At 39.7% G+C, this 22,915-nt stretch overlaps 3 protein-coding genes across 4 annotated transcripts; 2 read left to right on the top strand and 1 right to left on the bottom strand.

Moving 5' to 3' along the window:
• The first annotated feature begins 243 nt into the window (after positions 1-243).
• Positions 244-11,505, top strand: ppig (peptidylprolyl isomerase G (cyclophilin G)). Its single transcript, XM_088930641.1, has 13 exons — positions 244-343; positions 3,287-3,368; positions 3,457-3,531; positions 3,976-4,083; positions 4,170-4,214; positions 4,509-4,596; positions 4,990-5,019; positions 5,322-5,461; positions 5,860-6,064; positions 6,144-6,317; positions 6,692-6,779; positions 7,626-7,768; positions 8,807-11,505. Exons 2-13 carry the CDS (start codon positions 3,308-3,310, stop codon positions 9,927-9,929), a joined length of 2,280 nt encoding a protein of 759 aa, XP_088786767.1. The 5' UTR covers positions 244-343; positions 3,287-3,307; the 3' UTR covers positions 9,930-11,505.
• Positions 11,506-12,579: 1,074 nt separating this feature from the next.
• On the bottom strand, positions 12,580-18,404 carry cfap210 (cilia and flagella associated protein 210). 2 transcript variants are annotated; one of them, XM_088931246.1, is made up of 9 exons: positions 18,286-18,404; positions 17,816-18,027; positions 17,073-17,246; positions 16,506-16,711; positions 16,044-16,200; positions 15,178-15,317; positions 14,714-14,906; positions 13,782-13,946; positions 12,580-13,441 (listed from the first exon to the last, which is right to left on the bottom strand). In XM_088931246.1, exons 1-9 carry the CDS (start codon positions 18,350-18,352, stop codon positions 13,088-13,090), a joined length of 1,668 nt encoding a protein of 555 aa, XP_088787372.1. In that variant the 5' UTR covers positions 18,353-18,404; the 3' UTR covers positions 12,580-13,087. The 2 variants fall into 2 exon arrangements, with proteins under 2 accessions (XP_088787372.1, XP_088787373.1); XM_088931247.1 differs by lacking the exons at positions 17,816-18,027; positions 18,286-18,404 and adding an exon at positions 18,076-18,140.
• Positions 18,405-18,679: 275 nt separating this feature from the next.
• phospho2 (phosphatase, orphan 2) lies at positions 18,680-20,392 on the top strand. The gene is made up of 2 exons (XM_088931250.1): positions 18,680-18,769; positions 19,245-20,392. The coding sequence occupies exon 2, from the start codon at positions 19,284-19,286 to the stop codon at positions 20,004-20,006; it is 723 nt and encodes a 240-aa protein (XP_088787376.1). The 5' UTR covers positions 18,680-18,769; positions 19,245-19,283; the 3' UTR covers positions 20,007-20,392.
• The last annotated feature ends 2,523 nt before the right edge of the window (positions 20,393-22,915 follow it).

Below are 22,915 nucleotides of genomic sequence, written 5' to 3'. Positions count from 1 at the left end.
CACTACAGTTAATTTTGCACAAGTTTTAATTCCTTATTATTCCCTATTCCTCTAAACCTGTCTTAAAAAGTGCTGTAGGACAGGTTCTTCTGTAAAATATGCGTTTTGAACTGTAAATATCTCAAGGAAGCAGGCAGGGGGTTGGTGATGTACAAAACCGCGCTGTGTTGCGTCTATGACCCCGCTCAGCCGCGCTGACTGGCGGATATTTACCCGAAATGCATTGACGTTTCTCTTAGCGCCATCTTTAGAAATTAGTGAAGGAGAAAAACTGAATAAGGCTCGTCTTCCTTCTGGGTTGGGGAGCAGCCGAAGGGTGCCGGCAGTTACAGAATTTACTGAGGTAAACGCTTATTGAACTGCGTACTACCAGGAGACAGCTTTCGTGTAAGGAGTCCGAGTATGTGCGAGCAGGGGGCAGAGGGAGAGTATTTTTATTGCGGTGGTGGTTTGTCCCTGCGGTGAAGTTGAATTAGCTGCTGTGTGCACCCAGGCGCAGGCCTTAATCCGGGGACTCCAGTAGTCGCGGCCGCCGCAAACCCTCAATGAGCCGTGGACGGCGGGGCTGGAGAAGTCGCGCATCCCGTCCGCCCGGAGGGGGGCGGCAGCCCCCCGTGGAAACTGACGGAGGTTTTGCCCGGCCACAGCGCGGCTCTCCGTTTTTTTCCGGGACGAGGCCTGCATCAGTCAGAGCCGGGGCGGGAGTAACGCCGGGCGCTGGTTTGTTTGAATGAGTGCGCCGCTGCCGGGCTTCATTTCTCCTGCCGCCTCGGGCAGCGAGCAGTGAGCGGCTCCAACTTTTCAAGACATAACACACACGCATCGCCGTTTGAAACTTTTTACTTTTAAAATAACATCTTGACCCTATCGCATTACCGGTTTCTACATAAAGACATTATTGTGCGGTACGTGGGTACTGTTTAATTCGGAGATAAATGGCTAACGTGTTTATTTTGAAGTTGTCCCATGTCTCGTATCTCGTTGTCGCCAGGTACGGAGGGTGACCCCTCTCCTTCCTGAGTTGAGGGGCTCAACATTTTCGCTCGGTAATTCATCACTTACAGTTTCTGCCCTGCAGCGTGAACGTTGCAACTGAATTGCCTGCGTTGTGCATTTGTGCGCTTGCTTATTCCCAGACGTATAATTGCCGTTTCTAATTAGTATCGGTAATGGATTAGCAATGTGTTAATTCGGTAGTAAAGTGTGGTACCTTGCTTTGCATCGTTTGCAAAGTTATGTTTTTTTTTTCACAGATCACTTTAAGACGCAAGACACCTTGAATGATGGTGCTGCGTAAATTAAAATTGTACCCTAGATAAACCAATGTCGACCAAGCTCTTTTCTATCATTTTTAGATAACCCACTGCTCTTTTTGGTTAAAGGCATAAGGTTTTTAGAGTCGCGTTTTCAGACTGTTATAACATTTATTTTTACATTTATTTTTTTGTAGAACTGTGTTTTTAAGCAGTTGTTCTCACCCCTGTCCTGGTGTTGATTTTAGCTGAGCAAATTTAGTTGAGTCCTTTACAGGTAGCTGCGGCAGCATGTGTAGGCTGCAGAGGAACAGGTAAAAGTTTATTCCATGCTGAAAAGAGAAGAAAGGAAACAACGTTTCGGCTGTGCAGCCTTCTTTGGGTGTGCTCAGCCGAAACGTTGCGTTTCCTTTCTTCTCTTTTCAGCATGGAATAAACCTTTACTTGTTCCTAAGAAGATGCTCGATTGGCACCTTTGGAAATTAACAAGTAATAGGTTTATTACTTTAGTAATAGGTTTATTACAAAACGCAACATTTCGACCGTGGAGCCTTCTTCAGGTGTGAGCAGGGTGCTTCAGGTTGCTCACACCTGAAGAACGCTCCACGGCCAAAACGTTGTTTTCTTTCTTCTCTTTTCAGCATGGAATAAACCTATTACTTGTTCCTTTGCAGCCTACGCATGCTGACGCAGCTACCCACCTGAACTACTACAACCTTTGGAAATTAGTTTGTTTTTTCTACTCACAAATTGGTGTTTTGAAGTTATTTATGAAATGTAATCTTTGAAAGACAACCTCCAACATGTTCAGGAACTGAAAAGACATGGATTTCAAATGAATCCTCTTGTTGTACCAATTAAGGGTTCAACCTGTAAAGGAAAGCTCAGCAGGGATGGAAACCAACTGTCTTATTGATTCCCAGTACCACATTTGGAAAGCCCTGCTGTAAGGGAAGGCAGACTTTTATAAAAATGACTGGTTGTATTTGTGGAAGAGCATTTCAGATATACCTGCATTTTATTTTTTGCCATTTTGATTGCCTAAAAACAAATTTTGCTAAAAATCTCAGGCTCACAAAACAGTAGTGGCTTACTTTTTTAAATAATTCCCATGATTTGCTTTCTTTCTATTCCACATTGTTCTTTACTGTTCCTGCTGAGTTTCTTCTGCAATACTAACTAGATCTGGCAGCATAAATAGCTTTTTAAAATGTGTAATAATGGCTACTGAATGGAACATATGAAATCTTCACATTCAGCTTTATAAACTTTTTCCAGAGGGTATTTTTGGAGAAATGGTTCAACATGAATGGTAAGTGCAGTATTGTGAAGAATATTTATTTGCATATGTGCTATGCGTTCATGGAGAAACAAGACTTGCCCTTGCCAGTGAAAATTGGAGATTATTACGGTTCTTGCAGTAGGTGGTGAATGAAGAATGGTTCCACTTCTCAGTCGCCCCTCTAGTTTTGTTTTGTACCGCCGATGGAGATTTGTGTTAATAGGAGTAACATGGGCAGTGCATTTACCCATTATGTGTTAAACAGGATGTGCAAAGCTTGCACACAACTGCAAATGGACCGTCCTGGTTTTATTTTAGTTAAATTGAGAGACTGTATAGATAGATACTTTATTGATCCCGTGAGGGAAATTGCAGTGCAACAGCAGCTTAACACAGACAACACAGCCACAGTGTAACGAATGATACAATAATAATAATACAATACATACAATACAATCAGTACAGTGAGAAGTGCACTAAGAAGAGTTACAGTCTTATGGCAGAAGGCAAGAATGACCTCCTGTAGCGCTCCATGTCGCACTGTCGATGGATCAGTCTATTGCTGAACGTGCTCTTCATTTCTACAAGCATGTCATAGAGGGGATGGGAGACGTTGTCCATGATGGCCTCTAGGTTGGACACCATTCTCCTCTCAGCCTCTACCTCCAGGGGGTCCAGGCCAGACCCAATGACAGAGCTTGCTCTCCTGATGAGCTTGTATAAGTGGTCTTTCAAACATCTGTTGTTTCAGGGCGAGATTCGGCGAGCGACCATGGGTGTGAAGGTACAGCGCCCACGCTGCTTCTTTGATATAGCCATCAGCAACGTGCCTGGTAAGAGAGTACAAGACTCCACAGTTTTCCTGTCTGTCACAATTACACTGTACATGTGCTCACTTTTGTATTGATTTTATTCTTGCAGTGGGAAGAGTTGTGTTTGAATTGTTTTCTGATGTGTGTCCTAAAACATGTGAAAACTTCCGCTGCCTTTGCACAGGTGCGTATGCCAATATTTCTGTACATTTCTAGAGATAATCGTGTAATAATTCTGCTTTTAGTTGGGGGACAGAAATCAGCATCGCCTCTTTTTCAGTCTGGCTTTGCGCTCAGTACTAGTGTGCAATATTTTATAAGGGCCTGTGATGTTAATTTTGTTGTCATTTGCTTCACGTCTTGCGCTAAAGGTAAAAAAGCGATTTGAATGTACAATGCAGAATTACTTCCCCTTTTGGATAAAAAGAATAATTGCAGGTGTATTACTCCTGTTGATATAAAATGATGGGAAACTGTTGTATTAGACTTAAGTTTATCAAGTAAACATTACAGATAATTCTATATATTTGAAATCTACCTGAAGAGTTGCACGTATAAATAACCCTTGTTTTTCACACGTCTGCGTTTTCTAGTGAATTGTTGTAACTCTTGGTTATTCTTTGTTCAGGGGAAAAGGGCATTGGAAAGGGGACGCAGAAACCATTGCATTACAAAGGATGTTTGTTTCACAGAATTGTAAAGGATTTTATGATTCAAGGAGGAGACTTCAGTGAAGGTAACTCCTAACCACTGTATAATTTTTTTCTATTGGAAGTATCTTATTTGCATGCTTTATTTATGTATTTGTTTATTGCTCTGTAGGAAATGGCAGAGGGGGTGAATCTGTTTATGGAGGATTTTTTGAAGGTAGGTCTCCTGTGATTGGTTTCCTTAATCTTGATGTAAAGTAGAATTATTTCTTAATATTTAACAAATATACATAAATGTCATAATTTTTCGGATGTCATTTTCCATTCTTTGTATTGGTAGAATAATAAGATCATCTTTATTATGTATTTTTTGATACTATACATTAACAAACTTTACATCCTGTAGTGAGAGTCTAACTGTTCTTCTATAACATCTGTTGAAATCTAAGAGAAGTAAACACATTTTAAAGTGCTTTTTGTACTTGCGTTAATATTGATCGTTTCTCCCTAGATGAAAGTTTCTCGGTCAAACACAACAAAGAGTACCTGTTATCAATGGCTAACAGAGGCAAAGATACAAATGGCTCACAGTTCTTCATGTAAGTATGCCAGAGAGCTTGTAGTTATTTCTTCTAACTCTGTAAGTTTCAGAATGTATTGATATTTTGATTTGTTCATGCATTTGAATTTAGAAGTTAGAATTCAGTTTGATATTCTGCTAAAATCCACAGTGTTGAATCATTTGATATTTCAGAATTGAGTCTTTAAGAGTTTGGCATAATTATTAAGTGTTCAAATCTAAATGGAGCTTTCTATGTATTTCAAGTTGAACATTTAACGTTACATGCTAATAGAAACAAGATTTACTGAATTCATGAGCGGTGTCAATATAAATCTTGAATAACTGTTTTCTCTTTTAGACCCTCTAACTGTGTTTTTCTCTAATTCCATGTTTCAACTTCCTACTGTTATATTATGTTAAAAATAAAAAGAACAACAAAGCCTACGCCTCATTTAGATGGGTAAGTGCCTAATCTCTGTACATATATTTGAAAAATTAGCCTCAATCATGGAATTATTTACATATATTGAGCCAAAACATGTATGATATTGGTCCTGCAAAGTACGGGTTCCTGAATTCTGCAGGCATTAGAAAGGCAATGGTAAAAATGTGAAAAATAACTGTAACCTTTTCTTTATATTAAGTGTTTTGTAATTCATTTGCTGTTCTGTAATTCAGGTTGCATATATATATCTTTTGTATTGTACAATATAACATGATCGGAAAAGTATTTAATTTGTATATTATTGCTTTTCCTCTTAGCGTTCATGTAGTTTTTGGCCAAGTGATCTCTGGCCAGGAGGTGATAAAGACTATTGAGAATGAGAAGACAGATGCTAGCAGCAGACCGTATGCTGAAGTAAAAGTTATCAGCTGTGGGGAGCTCATTCCAAAATCTAAAGGTAATTTTGCTCCGTCATCAATGATTTCTGCATCAACGGATTTTATGTAAAAGCCTTGTATGAATTTCATTAAAGCAGTTGTGTACAAGTTAATATTTTTTCTACACATTTCAAAACTATGAAGCGGTAGCAGTTTATATAAAGCTTTTCTAAAACTTTGAGAGCTAGTTCCTTTTCTATTTGTTTGGTGTCAAGTTGATGTGATGGACATCCAGTAACATGAACCAATGTAGTGACCAGGAGAAGAGTATTTTAGGAGGGTAGTTTTTTTTTTTAAACAACTTCAAAATTCCCAGCCGCCCAATGGGCTAGGGTCTGCCGTGGTGCCCTATCTTAGCTGTTACTTGTGTGCGTTTGGAATGGAAAATCCGTTACTTATTGAGCGTTCTGCTTCACAGCCAAAAAGGAAGAACGGAAAAGGCGCAAATCGCCCTCTTCTTCAAGCGACAGCAGCAGCTCCAGTGAGTCCGACTCGTCCTCGGAGTCCTCCTCGGAATCCCAGGGCGAGTCCGAAAAGGAATCCAAGAAGCAAAAGAAGAAGCACAAGAAGGAGTCCAAAAAACGCAAAAAGGAAAAGAAAGTCAAGAAGAAAGAGAAGAAAAGGTTTGTGCAGTTTTTGCTATGCCAGCGTACAGCTCGGAGGGCTGCTTGCCTCAGCGTGACGTGTGCCATGTTTCGGCAGCTCCGAGGAGGGCAGCGCAGAAGAAGCAAACGAGGCCCAGCCCGTCTCCACGGTGCGCCCGGAGGAAATTCCTCCCATTCCCGAAAACAGATTTCTGATGAGGAGGAGCCCTCAGCAGCAGAAGGAAGAGAAAGGAAAAGAGAAGGAGAAGAAAAAGGATAAAGAGAGGGAGAAGTGAGTGTTTAGACGCCACATGTTGTGGGGTGAAATCCTGTCAGAAAATCATGGCAATGAAATGTACTTAAATTTAATGTTTAAGGAGATATGTGTCAGTTATATAAACTTTTTTCTCCTTTTAACTAGTAATTTATAACTACTAAATTTATATAATAATATGAGAAGCTGTGTATCTTGTTTCCATATTGACCTTTGAAATGAACAGTTTTTCTTAATGTCAAGTGGAAGAAATGTAATTATTCTATCAGGTATGACAGTGAAACGAGTAAATTTGCACTTGATTTTCAGATTGAGTTGACATGGTGTTGTACCTTATCTGCTTTAGTGTGTTGGATTTGTTAAAAGCGTGGAAATACTTCTTTGTTTTTCAGCATTGTTTTGAACTCCCAGCCATCACCGTATCACAGGAGACTTCTGGTGACAAGATCTGGCAGGAAGATTAAAGGACGAGGACCAAGAGTAAGTTAGATCGGAAGAAAATCTGTTCTCCCAACTTTCACTGTTCATCATTGAAAGATATAGAGTGGCCATAAGGCTCCAATAAAACCATACACCTGCAAACAGAACAAAATTAGAAATTTGACTGAAAGCTGCTACACTTGTGTTGAATTGATTAATTAGCTCTACACATCCTGACAAAATAGTCAGTAAAATTAAATAAGTGAATGAAATTGACATCACTGTCATTATGTGTTTGTTTCTTGTTGTTTAATATCGTTTTCTGTTCATGGTTCCTGCCGCTGATTTGAAACCAGTGTCCATCCAGTATTTGAATCAGGGCCAGTGCAGATGAGGGCTATAGATTACTATTCAAAATATTGTATTCACAGCAGTTGAAAGTAAATGTGTAGTTTCTGACTTTTGTAAAACTAAGATCAATAATCAATAATGCGCATTCTTCTCAAACCAACTCTAATTCTGTTCTGGTTTGAGGTGTCCAATGGTCCTGATGGAGCTTGATGGATACCCTAGAAGAGTGGGAGCTGTGATTGATACAGAAGACATTTTAGATAGTGTTCTGACGTAACCATAGCTGAACCAGCTTACCATGAGCGACCTGTTTATAGTCATAAAGGAACTTTTTTGTTCCCTTTTGTATATTGTGCTTTGGTAACATTTGTGATCAATACAGAAAGAGGGCGGTGGACAATCGTAGTACAAAGAACAGTAAATAGCTTGACTAGTTGCCCTTGCAGATATTTAGTATCTGTAGCGTACAGAAACCCCAATAAAAAAAATATCTGGTTTTGTTGGAACTGTTGGGGCTGCGAATCTGACGTTTCTGTGGGCGGCTCTTTATCTTAGCGCTACCGAACTCCGTCGAGATCCAGGTCGAGGTCGCGGGACCGGTTCCGGCGCAGCGAGACGCCGCCCCACTGGAGGCAGGAAATGCAGCGAGCTCAGAGGATGAGAGCTCCCAGCGGAGAGCGCTGGATCAAGGGAGACAAGTACGAGGGCCCGAGGCACCGAGCTGTGCCAACACACGCCGTAGCAGTCTGCATCTTCATGCCCAAAAACCTTCTGGTTAAAATCATTTTCAATATTGGGTCTTTTCATATCATTTTCTAATGATAAGAAAATTTTTCCTTAGTGTTTATTTTTTAATAATGTTCAAACATTGGTTTAAGAGGACACATTCTTAGTTTTGAGCACCACTGTATGCTGTCATTTAGGCTGAAAGAACATGAAAAGAGAGCCAACCACACAAATGTGCTGTTTTTTTAAAACACAAGCACAGCAATGTTAAAACTCGGTTATAACCATCTAAACAAAATCCTTAACCAAAAGCCTTTAAAAAGGTTATAGAACCAGAGTGTCTGGCTTGTTTATGTTCATTCACTTTTCAGTATTATCTACCACACTTCTTGCAAAAGTTAGAAATATGAATCAGACAGATCTGTGGATCTCATCCAGCCATTTCTTGAAAGAAGATGGGCATCTGCTCCAACAACTTTGCTAGTTAGCTTGTTCCTAACCCTCCCTCCCATTTTCACAATTATTTGCACTTTCCAGTGCTTTGCCTACTAGTTAGTGTTTCACTGTTATCTGGAGGCCGTGGGATTAACTTTGCATACTTGAATCAGGTTCCCTCATAGTCATCATTTTACTTTTTTAAATCCCTGAATTCCACTTCTGCCATTGCAGAGCCAGCTGGGATTAAGTAAGCAAAAGATTCACCCTGTAGTGAATGCAATATGTCTTCCACACTGTATAGTGCACATCAGCAGCCTTCTACCTGATAGTTTTTGCATTTCAGAAACCTTAAGCACCATCATTCAATACTCAATATTTTTTAATATAGAATTAGGGATCTCAGTCAGGTGGGGTGATCAGCTTTCTGGTTTAGTACAATTTCTGATCAATAACCCAGCTGTTTATTTTCCAATAAAGCTTGCAGTCAGCAAGAACTGTACCTGTTTGTAGTTGTTAAAGATACACTGTCCGAAACAGCTATAGGTTAACTTTTCTTTTTTTTTCTATCATAGGAGTGACTTATTGGAGAGTAAGAATGAGACGCCCAAACCTCCAACAAGAGGAAGGGAGCGAAAGTCCTCCGAGAACAAACAGGAGACTCCAGACAGTCCCAGTAAAAGCAGGGAGAAAGAGAAAAGAGGCAGGTCACGCAGGTCCAAGAGCAAGGAAAAGGAATCCAAGAAGGATGCAGACCGAGAGGACAAGCACGACAAACACAAGTCCAAGAAAAAGGCAAAATCTAAGAGTCGCAGCAAGAGCAGAGATAAGACGGCCAAGTCTAGGAGCAGAGAGAGGGAACAAAAACGCAGTAAAGGTGATGAGAAGAGAGGCAGATCAAGGAGCAAAGACAAAAATCACACTAAAGTGAAAGAAAAGGCATCTGATCTGGGAACAAAAGACCGAGAGAAGAGTAAAAGCAAAGAGAGGACCAAGAGCACAAGGTCTGAAAGTAAGGAAAAGGCCGAGAGTAAAAGCAAGGATCGAGAGAAGCGCGTCAAATCGAGGAGCAAAGAGAGGGACTCCAACAAGGACAGGCACAGGAGGTCGAGCAGCAGGAGCAGGGACCGAGGAAGGCGAGCTCAGTCGCGCAGCAGAGACAGGGACCGGAGCAAGAGCAGGGAGCGCCAGCGCGACAGGGACAGGGACAGGGACAGGGATGGGAAGAGACGTGGGAGATCCAGGAGCAGGGAAAGGAAGAGGAGTCCAGAAAAAAACAAAAGTAGAGACTCTCGGAGAAGCAGGAGATCCAAGAGTGCAGATCGGGAGCGGGATAGGAGCAGAAGTGAAGATAAAGACAGGAGTCAAAATAAGGAGAGTTCACACCATAAAAGGAGTCGAGGCAGTGAAGAGATTCGGCGAAAGAAGAGATCTCAAAGCAAGGAGAGCCACAGCAGTTCTGAAAGTGGAAGCGAAAGAAAAGCCAGGGATAAAGAACACAGGAGCAGGAGTCCCAGCTCGAAGAAAAAGGAGGAAAGCAGTAAAGAGAGCGAGCTGTCACACCGGAGCAAGGAGAAAGAGAAAAAACGATCCTCCAGTGAAGAAAGAAATCAAAAGTCTAAGAGTCAAGAAAAGGATAAAAACCATAGCAAGGAGAAAAAATACGGCTCAAGTCCAAGTTCAGATGAGAGTGATTAAGTAAACGTACTGTACCTTTGGGACCTTTATTCTGATGTTAAATATCTTCAATTTGGCTGAAAACACACTGGGGACATATCTTTTTAAATTTGACTTCAGTTGGCTCTTCAGACAATCTGCAGTCTGGAATATTTCTACTACTGAAGTTTTAGTAAGGTTTTAAAGTGACATGGAACCTGGTTTTGTTCTGGCGTGACTGTAGATGGGAGTTATTTTTGTATGGCTTTCCCTGGCTACATTTTCCATATCTTTTGAAACAAGGAGGGGTCATCTTTAAACATTAAGTAATAAATTGTTACTGGAAAATAAGGAACTCCTCATTTGACCTTGCAAGAAACGCATGGTATCTACGTGTAGATGCTTCTGTAAAAAAGGCAGAGTTTAAAATGTGAGCTTCAAGTATCTTTACAGGTGTTTATCCAAACACCAGTAAGCTCAGAATTCTGCACTGCTGGTCTCTTCACTTGCTGGGGGGGACATTATTTTTTGTTTTAGAGGGACTTTGCAAGAAAGAAAAAAATTAACTTAGCGTATTCAACTGAAGTGCGTTACAGGTTAAAATATTTGGAAATTGTATTATGTTAGTTGCTTTTTTTGTGTAAAGTTTAATTAAAATAGATTGAACCCCTTGAAATACCAAAATTGGAATGAGTGATTTGTATCGCAGAGGTTTTGAGAAGAGAATTATTCATTGTAAAACGTGGTCATTTTTGGCAAAAATGTAATGTTTTGTAGATACTAACGATCGCTCTGAAACGTCTGTGTGACGTTGCATAGAGCACAGTGAGTTAGAAAATGTGTATTTCTGTCCTTCTGGACCCCAGATGTTATGAAGGCAAATGCAATGTTTTAAAACTGGCAAATCATTTTCTTGATCATCATGGATTGAAAGGGCTTGCTACTATTGTATTTTTAATATGAGCTCTTTGAAAAACATTACATTTATAAGCAATGAAATTTGTATATAATTCATATATGTGAAATGATCAGAATTTGTTGAGCTTCTTTCATTTTTATTTTTGTTGGTGTTTACTTTAAAAATGCATAATTTGACAGAAGGGTATAAAAAAATGCATGAATTGTCTCCAGTATGGTCCTATACTGAGCTTCTGTTCGTTCCTCATCCTTTCTGTGTATGGGATTGAAGGGTCAACTCCGTTCTGGGTGAACACTTACTGGCTGTGCAGTCAATATTCTAAATCACATGTACGGTTTAAATTGAATCCATAATTTTATATTCTTGTTTTATACATTTTTTAATTACCAACATTATGCAGCTATCTGTGAATTAAACTGATTTTTGTGATCTTCTGCCATTCATTAGAAAATAGTTCTGTTTTTTTTCTTCCATATGAAAATGGTCCTCTGAATAAAGACTGTTGCCCCAAACGAAGATAAACGTATGTTTTACATTTTGAATTTTAAAGTTCAGGTACTTTTACTGTTCGGGAAATAGCCTGAATTAATTTTTACTTAGCATCCATAAAACCTGTAAAGCACCATGTGTACTGTTGAGAATTCGTTCTCAATTGATTTACCTGGTTCAATAAAGGATTAAAAAAAAAGTTGGAAACAAGCATATTAGGATTTACCTTGGGTTATTGACAGGATTTGTGAGAGTTGGTGAATTATTTGGATTTTAGAAAAAGTTAATAAATCATGGATGCAATAATTCTTTTATTTCATATTTAACTTGAGAAATCTGCTTAAAAGGAATTTTACCTGTAAAATCAGAAATACTGGACTTTCACTGCAATAATAGGGAAATGTGCAAATAATAAAACAAGGTAAAAATAAATACAAGAAGTTACAAAACTCGGGAATGCTAATAATGCTTTACGATGTGTCTCATTTTTATGCTTTAGTGAAATGTATACAGTATATTTACAATACAGTGTATGATAGAAAGACACAGGAACAATGTCATTGTATTGATTGCAGTAAGTCAAAAGATCTAGAAAGCACGTGCTTTAGTGTGTGTATATATCTCATAAAATAGTGTTTTAGGGCTGAAAAATGTCATTTGAGTTTTAACTGACATTCAGCAATAACGGACACTCATTGCCTTTATTGGGCTGTTGTACATTAAAATAATGTGCTCTAAGCATTTTGAGCAGAAAAGATGTTTAAAAACCATGAAATATCCTATAATATGTAACTTTGATTACTTTGTAGTGGGTAGAGTATTTAAGATGGGCCTTAATTTTTATGTAATAAAGTTCATAAGTAATTTCTTTTACCAGCTCTTAAAAGGATCACTCCAAACTACATTTAATTTGGTGCGTCTACTGTATGCAACATGCAGCTTCTATTATGTTTAATATTCAGTTCTATTCAGATTTCCGTTTTGTTCAGTTTTGCATTTTTAGTGAGTGATAGCTGGAATTTAAGTTCATAGTACTGAACGAAGCATTACATGACTACGATTTATCTTGCCAATGGCTTTCACACAGAAAATAATTTAGCATATTTGAATATTGTTTAGTTTAATTAGAAGTCAGTGTTAATATTTAATTTCTTCACACAAAAGTCTCTAGTCCAGAGTACATAATGTTCTCTTTATTAGACTGCAGATTCATTTCAATAAGTAAAGCAAACTGAACCATAAGATAGTTCAGGTGGGTACTGCGTCAGCATGCATAGGCCTCAAAGGAACAAGTAATAGGTTTTTTCCCCATACTGAAAAGAAGAAAGAAAACGCAATGTTTTGGCCGTGGAGCCTTCTTCAGGTGTCAACCATAAACCATAAGATGTTTATTATACAGAAATTATTTGATCAAATATTCATTATAATGTAATTAATGCTTGAGATGTGGTGTAAACATAAAACTAATTCTGGTAGGTTTCAATCATAACATTGAACCTCATTTCCTGAAGCTGGTAGTTTTTATTTCTGATCTCTGACACTAAAGGTACATCTTAATTGTACATTATCAGACTATAGGTCAAAACTTGTAACATCAAATAGGAAAAAACAAGAAAAGTTATGCATAAATATTTTTAAAGGAAATGTAGAAATACAAATTAGATTAAAACTGGTACAAGTACCCTTAGCCAGTTGTGCTTATTTGTAATCTTTTGTCAGCTTTGGAAGATTAGGGACTTGATGAAAATATTTTTTTTTAAATGACAACAAACGTGCATTTTTCCTCAGAAGTTTACCATGTAAAGCCTAGTCTTTTCTTTGCTAGCTGAATGTCACCTGCATCATAAATTTCCTTGATTTCTTGAGCGGTTCTGCGATTATAATTGGGCAGCTGGACTCCAGTTTCATCCTGAACTAAATAACTGGGTCTTACACCTCCAAAAACAGGACCAAGCCCACCACCAAGGCCCGCTGTGGCTGCTTTCCGAAGTGGGTTAGTATTTCTTCCAGCTTTTGCTGCTGCATCAGTTACTTCTTTTGCATATTCTTGGAACTGCTGCTCCTCTACAGCAGTGAGAGCTGCAGTTTGTTTTTCATATTCCAGTTGTGCTTTCTGGGCAAGCTGTGCCTTTTCCCGTTTTTCAGCCTAAATAGAGCAGAAAGCAGATCAGCATCCTCTTCCTTGACTACGTCCGTACCGAAATGACCTGGTTGTGGTGCTATAGCTGAAGGACTTGCTGAAGCTTAAACTGTGCTGGATTTTTATGTTGGAGTATACATAGCTGTTTTCTATTGCACAACCTGGATTCTGTACACTGACTTGCAAAAGCTTATAAGATAAAGTACTGTAGCAAAACTGTTCAGTGTTACATTCAGACACCTTTATTTATATCTAATTTGGAAGCTGAGACCATGAGACTTGTTTTATAAAACTAAAAGCCTTAATTCAACACCCTGGACTAAGCTTGGGTACATAAATATCTTACCATTTGTTGAATGTAGAGGCTTTGTAGCTTTTTATTTTCGTCTTTAATCTTCTGTGTTTTTCCCCATTGCTTTTCCAAAAATATCTTATCGGCTTCTTTTTTGGCATAAAGCATCTCTAGAGCTTTCAATTTCTCTTCTTTTTTCTGGTCTTCCTTTTGTTGTCTCTGAAGGATGTGATAGTTTGCTTATTATTTTTAGGTGTACATACTCAATTTGAAGAGATGTACTGTATTAAGCTGCAATGATGCCAAACAGGCTCAAATTTCTTTGTCAGATTAAAACAGCAACTAATACACCTTGAAAAGAATCAGGTAGGCAGAAGTGGATAATAACTATAAAAAACGATTATCCTCAGGTTGTTCTTTTGAAGCAGATTTATATTATGTTTTAATTATATCCCCGATTGTATGGTCTTTGTTCATAATCCACACCAGATGTAGATGGAATAGCAAAACAAAACTAGACAACTAGTTCAGGTATTGGGTTTATACTGAAATAACTCAAGACCTGGTTGAATTAACTCCTGTTCCTTGTAGAATAGATCAATTACAGTATCCAATCAACCAGCAAGCATGTTTTGAGAAGTGGGAAGAAACCCACATGGAATGGCGAATCTAGAATCGAACCCAGAAACTTATTTTTTACTGCGCCACCTCTTATGACGAAACAGAAGGTAGAACAACTCGCAATTATACAGGAAAGCGCTAAATTACCACTTTCACCACTTTTGCTTCTCTGTAAGCACTAAGTAGATATACATATACAAAGGTGTATAATGTGTATAAAGGGCTCTTTTGGAGATTCACTTATGTTTTTGATACAATTATTCAAATTACAAGAATTCTAGTAGTATTCAAATTAATGTTTCCTGTTATAGTTCAGTTCCAACTTTTGTGACTTGTGACAAGTACTTTCCAAATGCCATTTTTACCATTGCTTGTCTGTGAGCAGCAATGGATCCCAGTTCAGCCTTCTTTTTCTCTTCCTTTTCCTTCAACTCTTTCTCCAGCTTCGCCTCCCGCTCAGCCACAGCCCTGGCAATGACTTCATCCTCACTGCTCTCCTTCTGCTGGAGCTGAGCAGCCAGTAGCTCAACCATTCGTTCCTTCTGCTGCTGCGTGTCCCTGCAGTAGTGTTAAAGAACAGAATTGATCTCTGAAACGTGCCTGTAGGCACATCATCGAAGAACATACTGGATAAAGATAAAGCTTGTCTTGATGTGTCAATTCAACTTGCCAAACAGCTCACAGTCAAACACACATTTAAAAATGTAAAAACTGCAAACTCAAAAATGCAATTGGCAGTGCAATAATAACATTGCTTTCAAATACCTCCACATGAGAAATTGTGGCTTTCATCAGCAGGACAAAAAAATATTTTTTTATGAATACTTACCTAAACAGTTCTGCCTCCTTCTCTTTCCTCATTTTTTGCATTTTCTGCTTTGCTGAGGAAAATAGTTTGATTCTCTCTTCCTCTTCTTCTTCTTTCTGCTTTTCAATTGCTCTTAGGATGTCTCTGTTGGATAAGTGATCCTAAAATAATAAATTGTTACACTCATTAGATCTGAATTTTTGGTAAACTAACTCTTGGAAATCACTGTATCAACAGGGTGTTCTTTCATTTATATATGCATTTACAAAATGTTTGCATTAGCTGGAAATGGGAGTAAATTAATGAGTACACAAGCAACGACTTTAGTAACAAGTGTAATGTCTTTATATTGATTCAGTGTCAGAAGGTTATCCAAATAGTTAAAACCTCAAGATTCATAACTTTAAAACTTTGGGAGATACCCAAACAAATTATGATCTAAATCACACTTCAGAGGTTTGTAATAGAGTGTACAAAAATAAAACAAAAACACCATCTCAACTTAATAAATCTAACTTTCTAAATTAAAACACTTGATTAAAAAGTCTGCTTTTATCCTAATGTTAGACAGAAATGAACCCCTGAACTAGAAAGAATCTTACAGTCACAATTACTGTATTTACTTTGTCTTGAGGGAAACAAGGGTTGTGGGAGCATGAATCAGCACCCAGCCATGTTGTTGGAACTAATACTCTGGCTTCTTTCAAGAAAATGCTGGATGAGATCGTTGAATCAATTACTATAGCACTATATATTAACTTCTAAATGGGCTACCTATTGTTTGTACTTTTTATTATGTGCTTATGAAAGGATTTATAGCTGTAGGTCTCCTTTTCATTTCTTCTGAAAAATATCTCACTTTTCACAACACTTTGCCAAACACTCACCATATGAGCTTTCATTATTTGTCTCTTTTCTTCTTTCTTCTGTTGTTCCAGTATGCTTTTCTCCCACTCATATAGTTGCGTCATCTTCTGAATTTCTTCCCCCTCTTTTCTGTCCGTCAGCCTCTCAAGCTCTTTAGCACGTTCATGCTCTTTTATCCTACAAGCACCAGTGACAATGTCATGAACTGGGAAATGTGCAATTATATCTTTCATCCTTTAACACCTGCAATGCAGCTTCTTCATGACTAATAACACATAAGCAGCGTGCTTTTAGGAAAATAAAGTGCTTTTTCAGCTTTTTCCTTGCAAAGCTTGTGACTAGAAGAGATGCAGTTGTTCTAAAGTCCCTATTATACCATCTTCTGCACAGCATTAGGGATGTACTGTATGTCATTCTGTGATACACTTTATGCAGATAACTAAAATGCCACTGACTTTATTAAGAATACTATTCATACTAACTGCTCCATCAGCTTGTCTGTAGTTGCTTTTCTATCATGAAATCTTTGAAGTGCCTTTTGCTGATCCTGGTAAATAGCCTCTTCCTCCTGGTGCAGAATCTGAGCCATTATGTCTTTGTCCATGTCTTTAGTTGCATTCATCTTCTTCTGCTTCAACTCGATCTGGGCTTCCCTCTCCTTCAGAATCTCAGTCAGCAAGAGAGCACTCTGAAAACAAAAATTGAAGGAAATACTTTGATATGGAAATTAAACTGTACTTTCAACTTTCCTGAAAATAGCACAGACACAGATTTTACATGGTTCTTTACAGTGACCCTTACGGTGTTCTGTGAAGTAAGACAGAGTCACATTGCATCACAACGTTCCTCTTCAAAAGCAAAATAATTCCTATTTTATCACATTTCCAACCCACCAAAGATAACCATATCCAGTCTCCACAGATGAGAAATATTTCATGGGGATAATTAATATACTGTAATATAAGCAGCAGAAGCAATGCAATATTATACGGTGGTGCACCTTGCATGGCTAAAGATTCCACGAAGGAATGGCAAAAGAGAAAACACACATGAAATCTTTTCACTCGGTCCGTCTGGTAATACTGCTGGGACTTTGCTTTTTCAATGGCTTCCTTTCTCCTCTCAGCTTGGTACTGAGCCTCTTCCAAATCAATCTGCCTCTTCTCCTCTTCTTCAATTTCTTCCCGCAGTTTCTTGGCTTCGATCTTCTTTTGCCTTTGACCCTGCAAATCCGACCAATAAGCATAGGTGTTATGATTAAGCCTTCTTAAGAGCAAACTTTAAACTTCATATTTTCCAGCAGATTTGAGGATACATCCAATGATACAGCACATCATTTCCAATTCCATAAATATGAGGCTGATATCCCTACTCCAGCAGTTTGGGGAACATAAGGATACACATAAGAAGAGGCACATTTAGCCCTCTTGATTGTTTTGTGCTGTAATTCCTCACTCACATCCATCCAATACAGCGGTCGTGGGGCAGCTGAAGCCTAACCTGGCAAGCAACGGGCACAAGACAGGACACACCCTGGATGTGCTGCCAGTCCATTGCTGGGCAAACACACACAGACAATTTTTTTCAAGGCCACTTTTTCCCAGAAGCCAATTAACTTAGCGGTATGGTATGTATTTGGACTGTGGGAGGAAACCCAAGTGAATACAAACTCCAGCAGCCTAGTAGGAATTGAACCCAGGGTCTCAGCACTGCAGGGCCTCAATGCTATATCACTGAGGGATGTCACCTCTTGTAAGCGGATCACAATAAAGACACACGTCAGGTGACTCACAGCAATGGTATTAGACCAGTTTTTCACCACTTCTTTGGAGCGCTGGTGCATAGCCTCTCTCTCCTCCTTCCTCTCCTGGATCAGCTCCAGCTCCCTGTTCACGCTGTGGAGGCTGTCTTGAATCCTGAGCCACTCCGCTTTGGGCAAAACCTTGACTTGGCGGAGATCCGGGAGACGCACGGGCAGATCTGCCCCATCTCTCGTACCCAGTGCTAGAGTCAAATGATAGGAAGGCTGTCAGATGCCAAGATTTTACTTACCGTCCTGTACAATATTTCCATGTTCACAACATGAATAGGAAATCGTATGAACTGATATTCATGCTTCTCAGGAATCAGGAAACTTTTTTTTTTAATTCGTGTGAAAAAAATACAAGACAGACAGGCATCTTAACCTTTTCAGAAATAGAAATACTGAACTGCAGTCGAAGCAGACTGAATTGGTTAGCTGAAAAGAATCTTTTAACTCACATGTGACATTTTTGTCACTCCCCTTTCGCCTGCCGTACTGCACAACAGACGCGGAAACTGTCGCCATTCTAAAACAGGTTTTGTCTCAGTTTTTTGACAACTTTAACCATTTCCTGAGAATACACCTGCATTAAAAACAAAAAACACAGACGAAAGCCAACTACTAACACCTTACACGGCGACCTAGCAACTGAAGACCTAATGCATTGATGACAATGTGTCGCTAGGCAACGAAGTCATAACCCAATCAGGATAAAGTCGCAGGAACAAAGGTGGAGCTATAAGACCTGGCTATAGTCACGTGAATTACTTCACCGGAAGTTTTCTGCATCCGGGTTTGCAATAAACCTTGACCTTCAATAAAGTAAACGTGACCAATCAGAGTGCAGAACATGTGAAAGAACCAGTGACGAATGCAACCGGCGAGCTCTTTGAGAGAAAGGTGTAGTGCGGTGATAAGCAGTATAGATGCTGCTTTAAACTGGTAATTATCGTTTTCTGTTTACTTCGAGAAACTAATTCTAAATTCCTTTATGTATCTTTTTATGGGGTTGTTTCCTAAAACCTAGCGATGTGATTTTCAAATGCTCGGGGTGTTGTCGGGGTGACACGATTATAATGTCACGCGTTACAAAACAATGTTATTTGTAGATGGAAAATAGCTTTTATTTGGGTGCGAATATTTTCAGATCTCCAGCACTGTGCTTAGAAACGTGTCAGATCGGCATGATCGCTAAAAGTGCTGAAGCATTAATGTTTTTTGATCTGTCGCCAGGTGAAAAGCTGTACTCATGGTGCCTTTATTTATATTTAGAACACTATGTACAGATCAGGTGATATATATAGAGCATAGATTTTCAAATCAAAGCAGGTCATGAAATTCTATAATATTGTATTTTTAATGCACCCCCCAACCCATTTGCACCAAGACTTACGCTTGATTTCTGTTTTGGGAACAGGACTGTTCTCGCTTCTCGCTTCTCAGTCTGCAGCGGACGATGAAAGCTCTTGTAGTGTTCGACTTCGACCACACGGTGGTGGACGACAATAGTGACACTTGGGTGGTCAGGTGCGTGCCTGAGCAACGCCTGCCGGACTGGCTGGTAAAAACCTACCAAAAAGGTCGCTGGACTGAATACATGGGTCGGGTGTTGTCTTACATCGGTGACCTGGGTGTCAGCGAGGCGGAGATGAGGAGTCTGATGGAAACTATCCCTTTCACACACGGGATGATGGAAGTTTTGAGCTTCGTTGCTCAAAACAAAGACGCCATCGACTGCATAATCATTTCAGATTCCAACACCGTTTTCATCGACTGGATTTTACGGGCGTCCAACGTCCAGGGGGCGGTGGACAGGGTCTTCACCAACCCCGCCTGGTTCGACGAGCGCGGCCGCCTGTCGGTGCGATGCTTCCACTCGCACGGCTGCGCGCACTGCCCGGTGAACCTGTGCAAAAGAAAAGCGCTGGAGGACTTTCTGGCGAGCCAGCTGCGCGAAGGTGTGCAGTACCGGCGCACGGTTTACGCTGGCGACGGCGGGAATGACCTCTGTCCCGCGAAGAGCCTGGCGGAAGGGGACACCGTTATGCCACGAAAGGGCTACACGCTGGACAAACAGCTGTCCGCCAACGCGCGGACCCCGAGCGTCCTGAAAGCGCGAGTCGTGGTCTGGTCCAGCGGGTTTGACATCCTCAAGGAAATCAGTTCCTCTATGAAATAGTCCTGCCATCACGCTGCTTCATTCTTTACCCCTGATGGTTGTGCTGTCGTTGATGCCGGTGGTGTTTTTTTGTTTTAACATTTGAATATTCACGGAAATGTCCCTAGTTGAGTTTCTGATCCCTCTGGCACTTGGCTATGGAGAACTTATTTGGTTACGCATTTAGATGACATATTTACATTTCATCACATTTAGATCAGTATTAAATACAGCAGCAATGCTGTACTGTTAATCTTGCAAACGAATTGAGAATCGTGTATTAACTCATACAGACTAGGGACGAAAGCCACGCTTCAAAATGTATTTTGAAAGGCACACAAGTTGATCTTTTAATGAATTACAGTATAATTGTATGTTTTTCAAAATAAACAGTGCATTACATCTTTCGTCATTGTTTTTTTTTCTCCAGTTTTCTTAGAAGTATATTTAACAAGATTTTTCCCAACTGTACAGGGTTTCTCTGTGGCACAAATAACCAAGTGACCAATACCTGCAGAAGAATTCATAATTTAGAGACTTCAGTGTCCCAGTTAGTGATGAGATTGCACTCAAGTGTGCAAGTGGATATGTAAGTCGGGGGAAAATTCCACGAGGTCTTTATTTTATGTGCTCTAAAATCTTAAGAAGCACCAACAAAAGATTGATAATTGGTTAAGATGCAAATTGAAAAACATATTTAAGTGGACAAATATTCAGAAAACCCTTTAAAATGCAATTCACAATACCCTGCTTTGTTTTAACATTGAAGGTATTCATATAGGCGATTGTAGAGGCTTCTTAGGCAAGTTTCTGAAGATCACACAGTTACAATATGTAGTGCAGAGGCAGAGACATTCAAGAGAGACTTAAAACATTTTCCATTTTCTTGCTCTCATCTTCAGCATTTCACAGGTATGACTGCTTAGTTATGTCCCCCCTGTTTAGTTTGGACATTAGGTTTATCACTCCAAAATGTGCTATGCACCGCAGACAAACGTGTTCTTTCTGCTTGCCTTAAAGAAAATGAAATTACCAGTCATGTGCCATTGGAATTGAATGCACATGGAGGGCATGTGCCTTTTGTAATGTCTGACGAAGGTTTCTTTCATCCATTCTTCACTGCACTTGGCCTCGTAGTACAAGATATCTTTTTATTTTGTACCTGGAATTGCACTTTTTTTTTTACTCCATGTTCTAGTGCTGGTATATGACTGTGTTGTGACTATATACCTGTAGTACATCAGCCAGAGTTGCACTTTAAAGTTATGTTGTTTTCCCCTATATACTTGAATTTGACAGAATTGTGGAACCAGAATTTGAACTAATGAGTTTGATGGAGTTCAAGTAGGTAGCTGCATCAGCATGTGTAGGCTGCAAAGGAACAAGTAAAGGTTTTTTTTTCCATGCTGAAAAGAGAAGAAAGGAAACAATGTTTTTTGCCACACACTTGAAGAAGGCTCCTCAGCCAAATATTTCTTTTCTTCTCTTTTCAGCATGGAATAGACTTTTACTTGTTCCTAATGAGTTTAATTGCTTTCCTTGTGTTGCACACTATAGATAATTTTATTTGGTGTTCTATTTATGTTTCTATATGGTACTGTTGTACATTTGGTCCAGTAACCCCTGATCCCCTTTTGTGCACATATGTTGATTACCTTTTGTTGAATAAATGAAATTGCTCTCACATGGGAATACTTGTTTTTCTTCTTAGTACTCTTATGTCTCTGTGGCTATGCTAAGCTAAACCGCTGTATATATTCTAAACTCCTAATGTCATTGAGGGACAGAATCTTTATGTTCTTTAAGAAAGTTTACAAATAGAAGGAGATCATTCAGCTTATCTGGCCAATTTGGTAGCTGATTAATCCGAGTGTTTCATACAGCTGTTTCTTGAAAGAGGCCAGGGTAAGGGCATCCATTACATGGCTGGGCAACCTAAGTCAGCAACAGAAGAAGATCTTTCAAAAGTGCTAAACTGGAGCCCCAGTGCAGTCAGTCTTATAGGTCACCTGTTTTAAAAAGCTGGGATCACCAGTGAACTATTGATGAATCAAGCAAGCACTGTAATCTGAGAACTCTGGTCCTCAAGGGCCTGTAGACTTTAGGCCTAAATGATCTCTTAATTTTTCACATCAGCCATTTTAAGCGCTTCGAGAAGCCACCTTTGAAGGTGCTATATAAAGTGTATATTTATTTAGTTGATCAAGCTGATCCTCCTCCTCTCCACTCTTTCCCACTTCATCCACTGCCCCTTCTCGGCCTGAGAGACAGCCTTGGGGCACCTGGAGGGCTCCTCCTGATAGCGCCCTTCTTTTATGACCAGACTCCGCTATTGCGACGATGGCGAAGACTTGTGCCAGACGGATCTTTTAGCTCTTAGACCTAAGCCCCCCTCTTCCCTGCTGTGCTTGCCCCACGATGTCCTTGTGCCTGGGGGCTGCTGTTGCCTGCGACACGGCCCCCTTCGGCGTCCATTTCAGTCTCGTTGCCGATGTGGGCACTGCATTCTCCATCACGTCCCTCAACTCCGTCGGCATCACCCTATTTGTTGCATCAGTATTCCTCTGTGAAGCTGGGGAGAGGTAATTTAAGCACTCAGTTGCCACAGAGCCCTAAGCTGCTTTCTCATATAAAACACTAGTTAGACCTGACCTGACTTGTGATAGTGTTCAGTTGTGCAACCACATCACGTTCCCGGTCTGACCAGAATAAAGCACTGGAGTGTATCACAGCGGCGTCGCGAATGATCAAGTCATGAAAACGACGCCAACGACATTTAGTCAATTCATGTACGTTTAATTTGTTTCTAAAAACAACTCATGCGTAGCGGAGTACTATGGAAATATACGGTATATAGTGTACATGTACAGTATAGGAGCGTTAAAATCGCTTGAAAAAGATTTTTAAAACAATGCAAAAGGGGAGCAACT

Source organism: Atractosteus spatula, chromosome 13, assembly GCF_055471065.1.
Source record: "Atractosteus spatula isolate fAtrSpa1 chromosome 13, fAtrSpa1.hap1, whole genome shotgun sequence".
Lineage (NCBI taxonomy): Eukaryota > Metazoa > Chordata > Actinopteri > Semionotiformes > Lepisosteidae > Atractosteus > Atractosteus spatula.
This window is presented reverse-complemented; position numbering and strand designations above follow the sequence as displayed.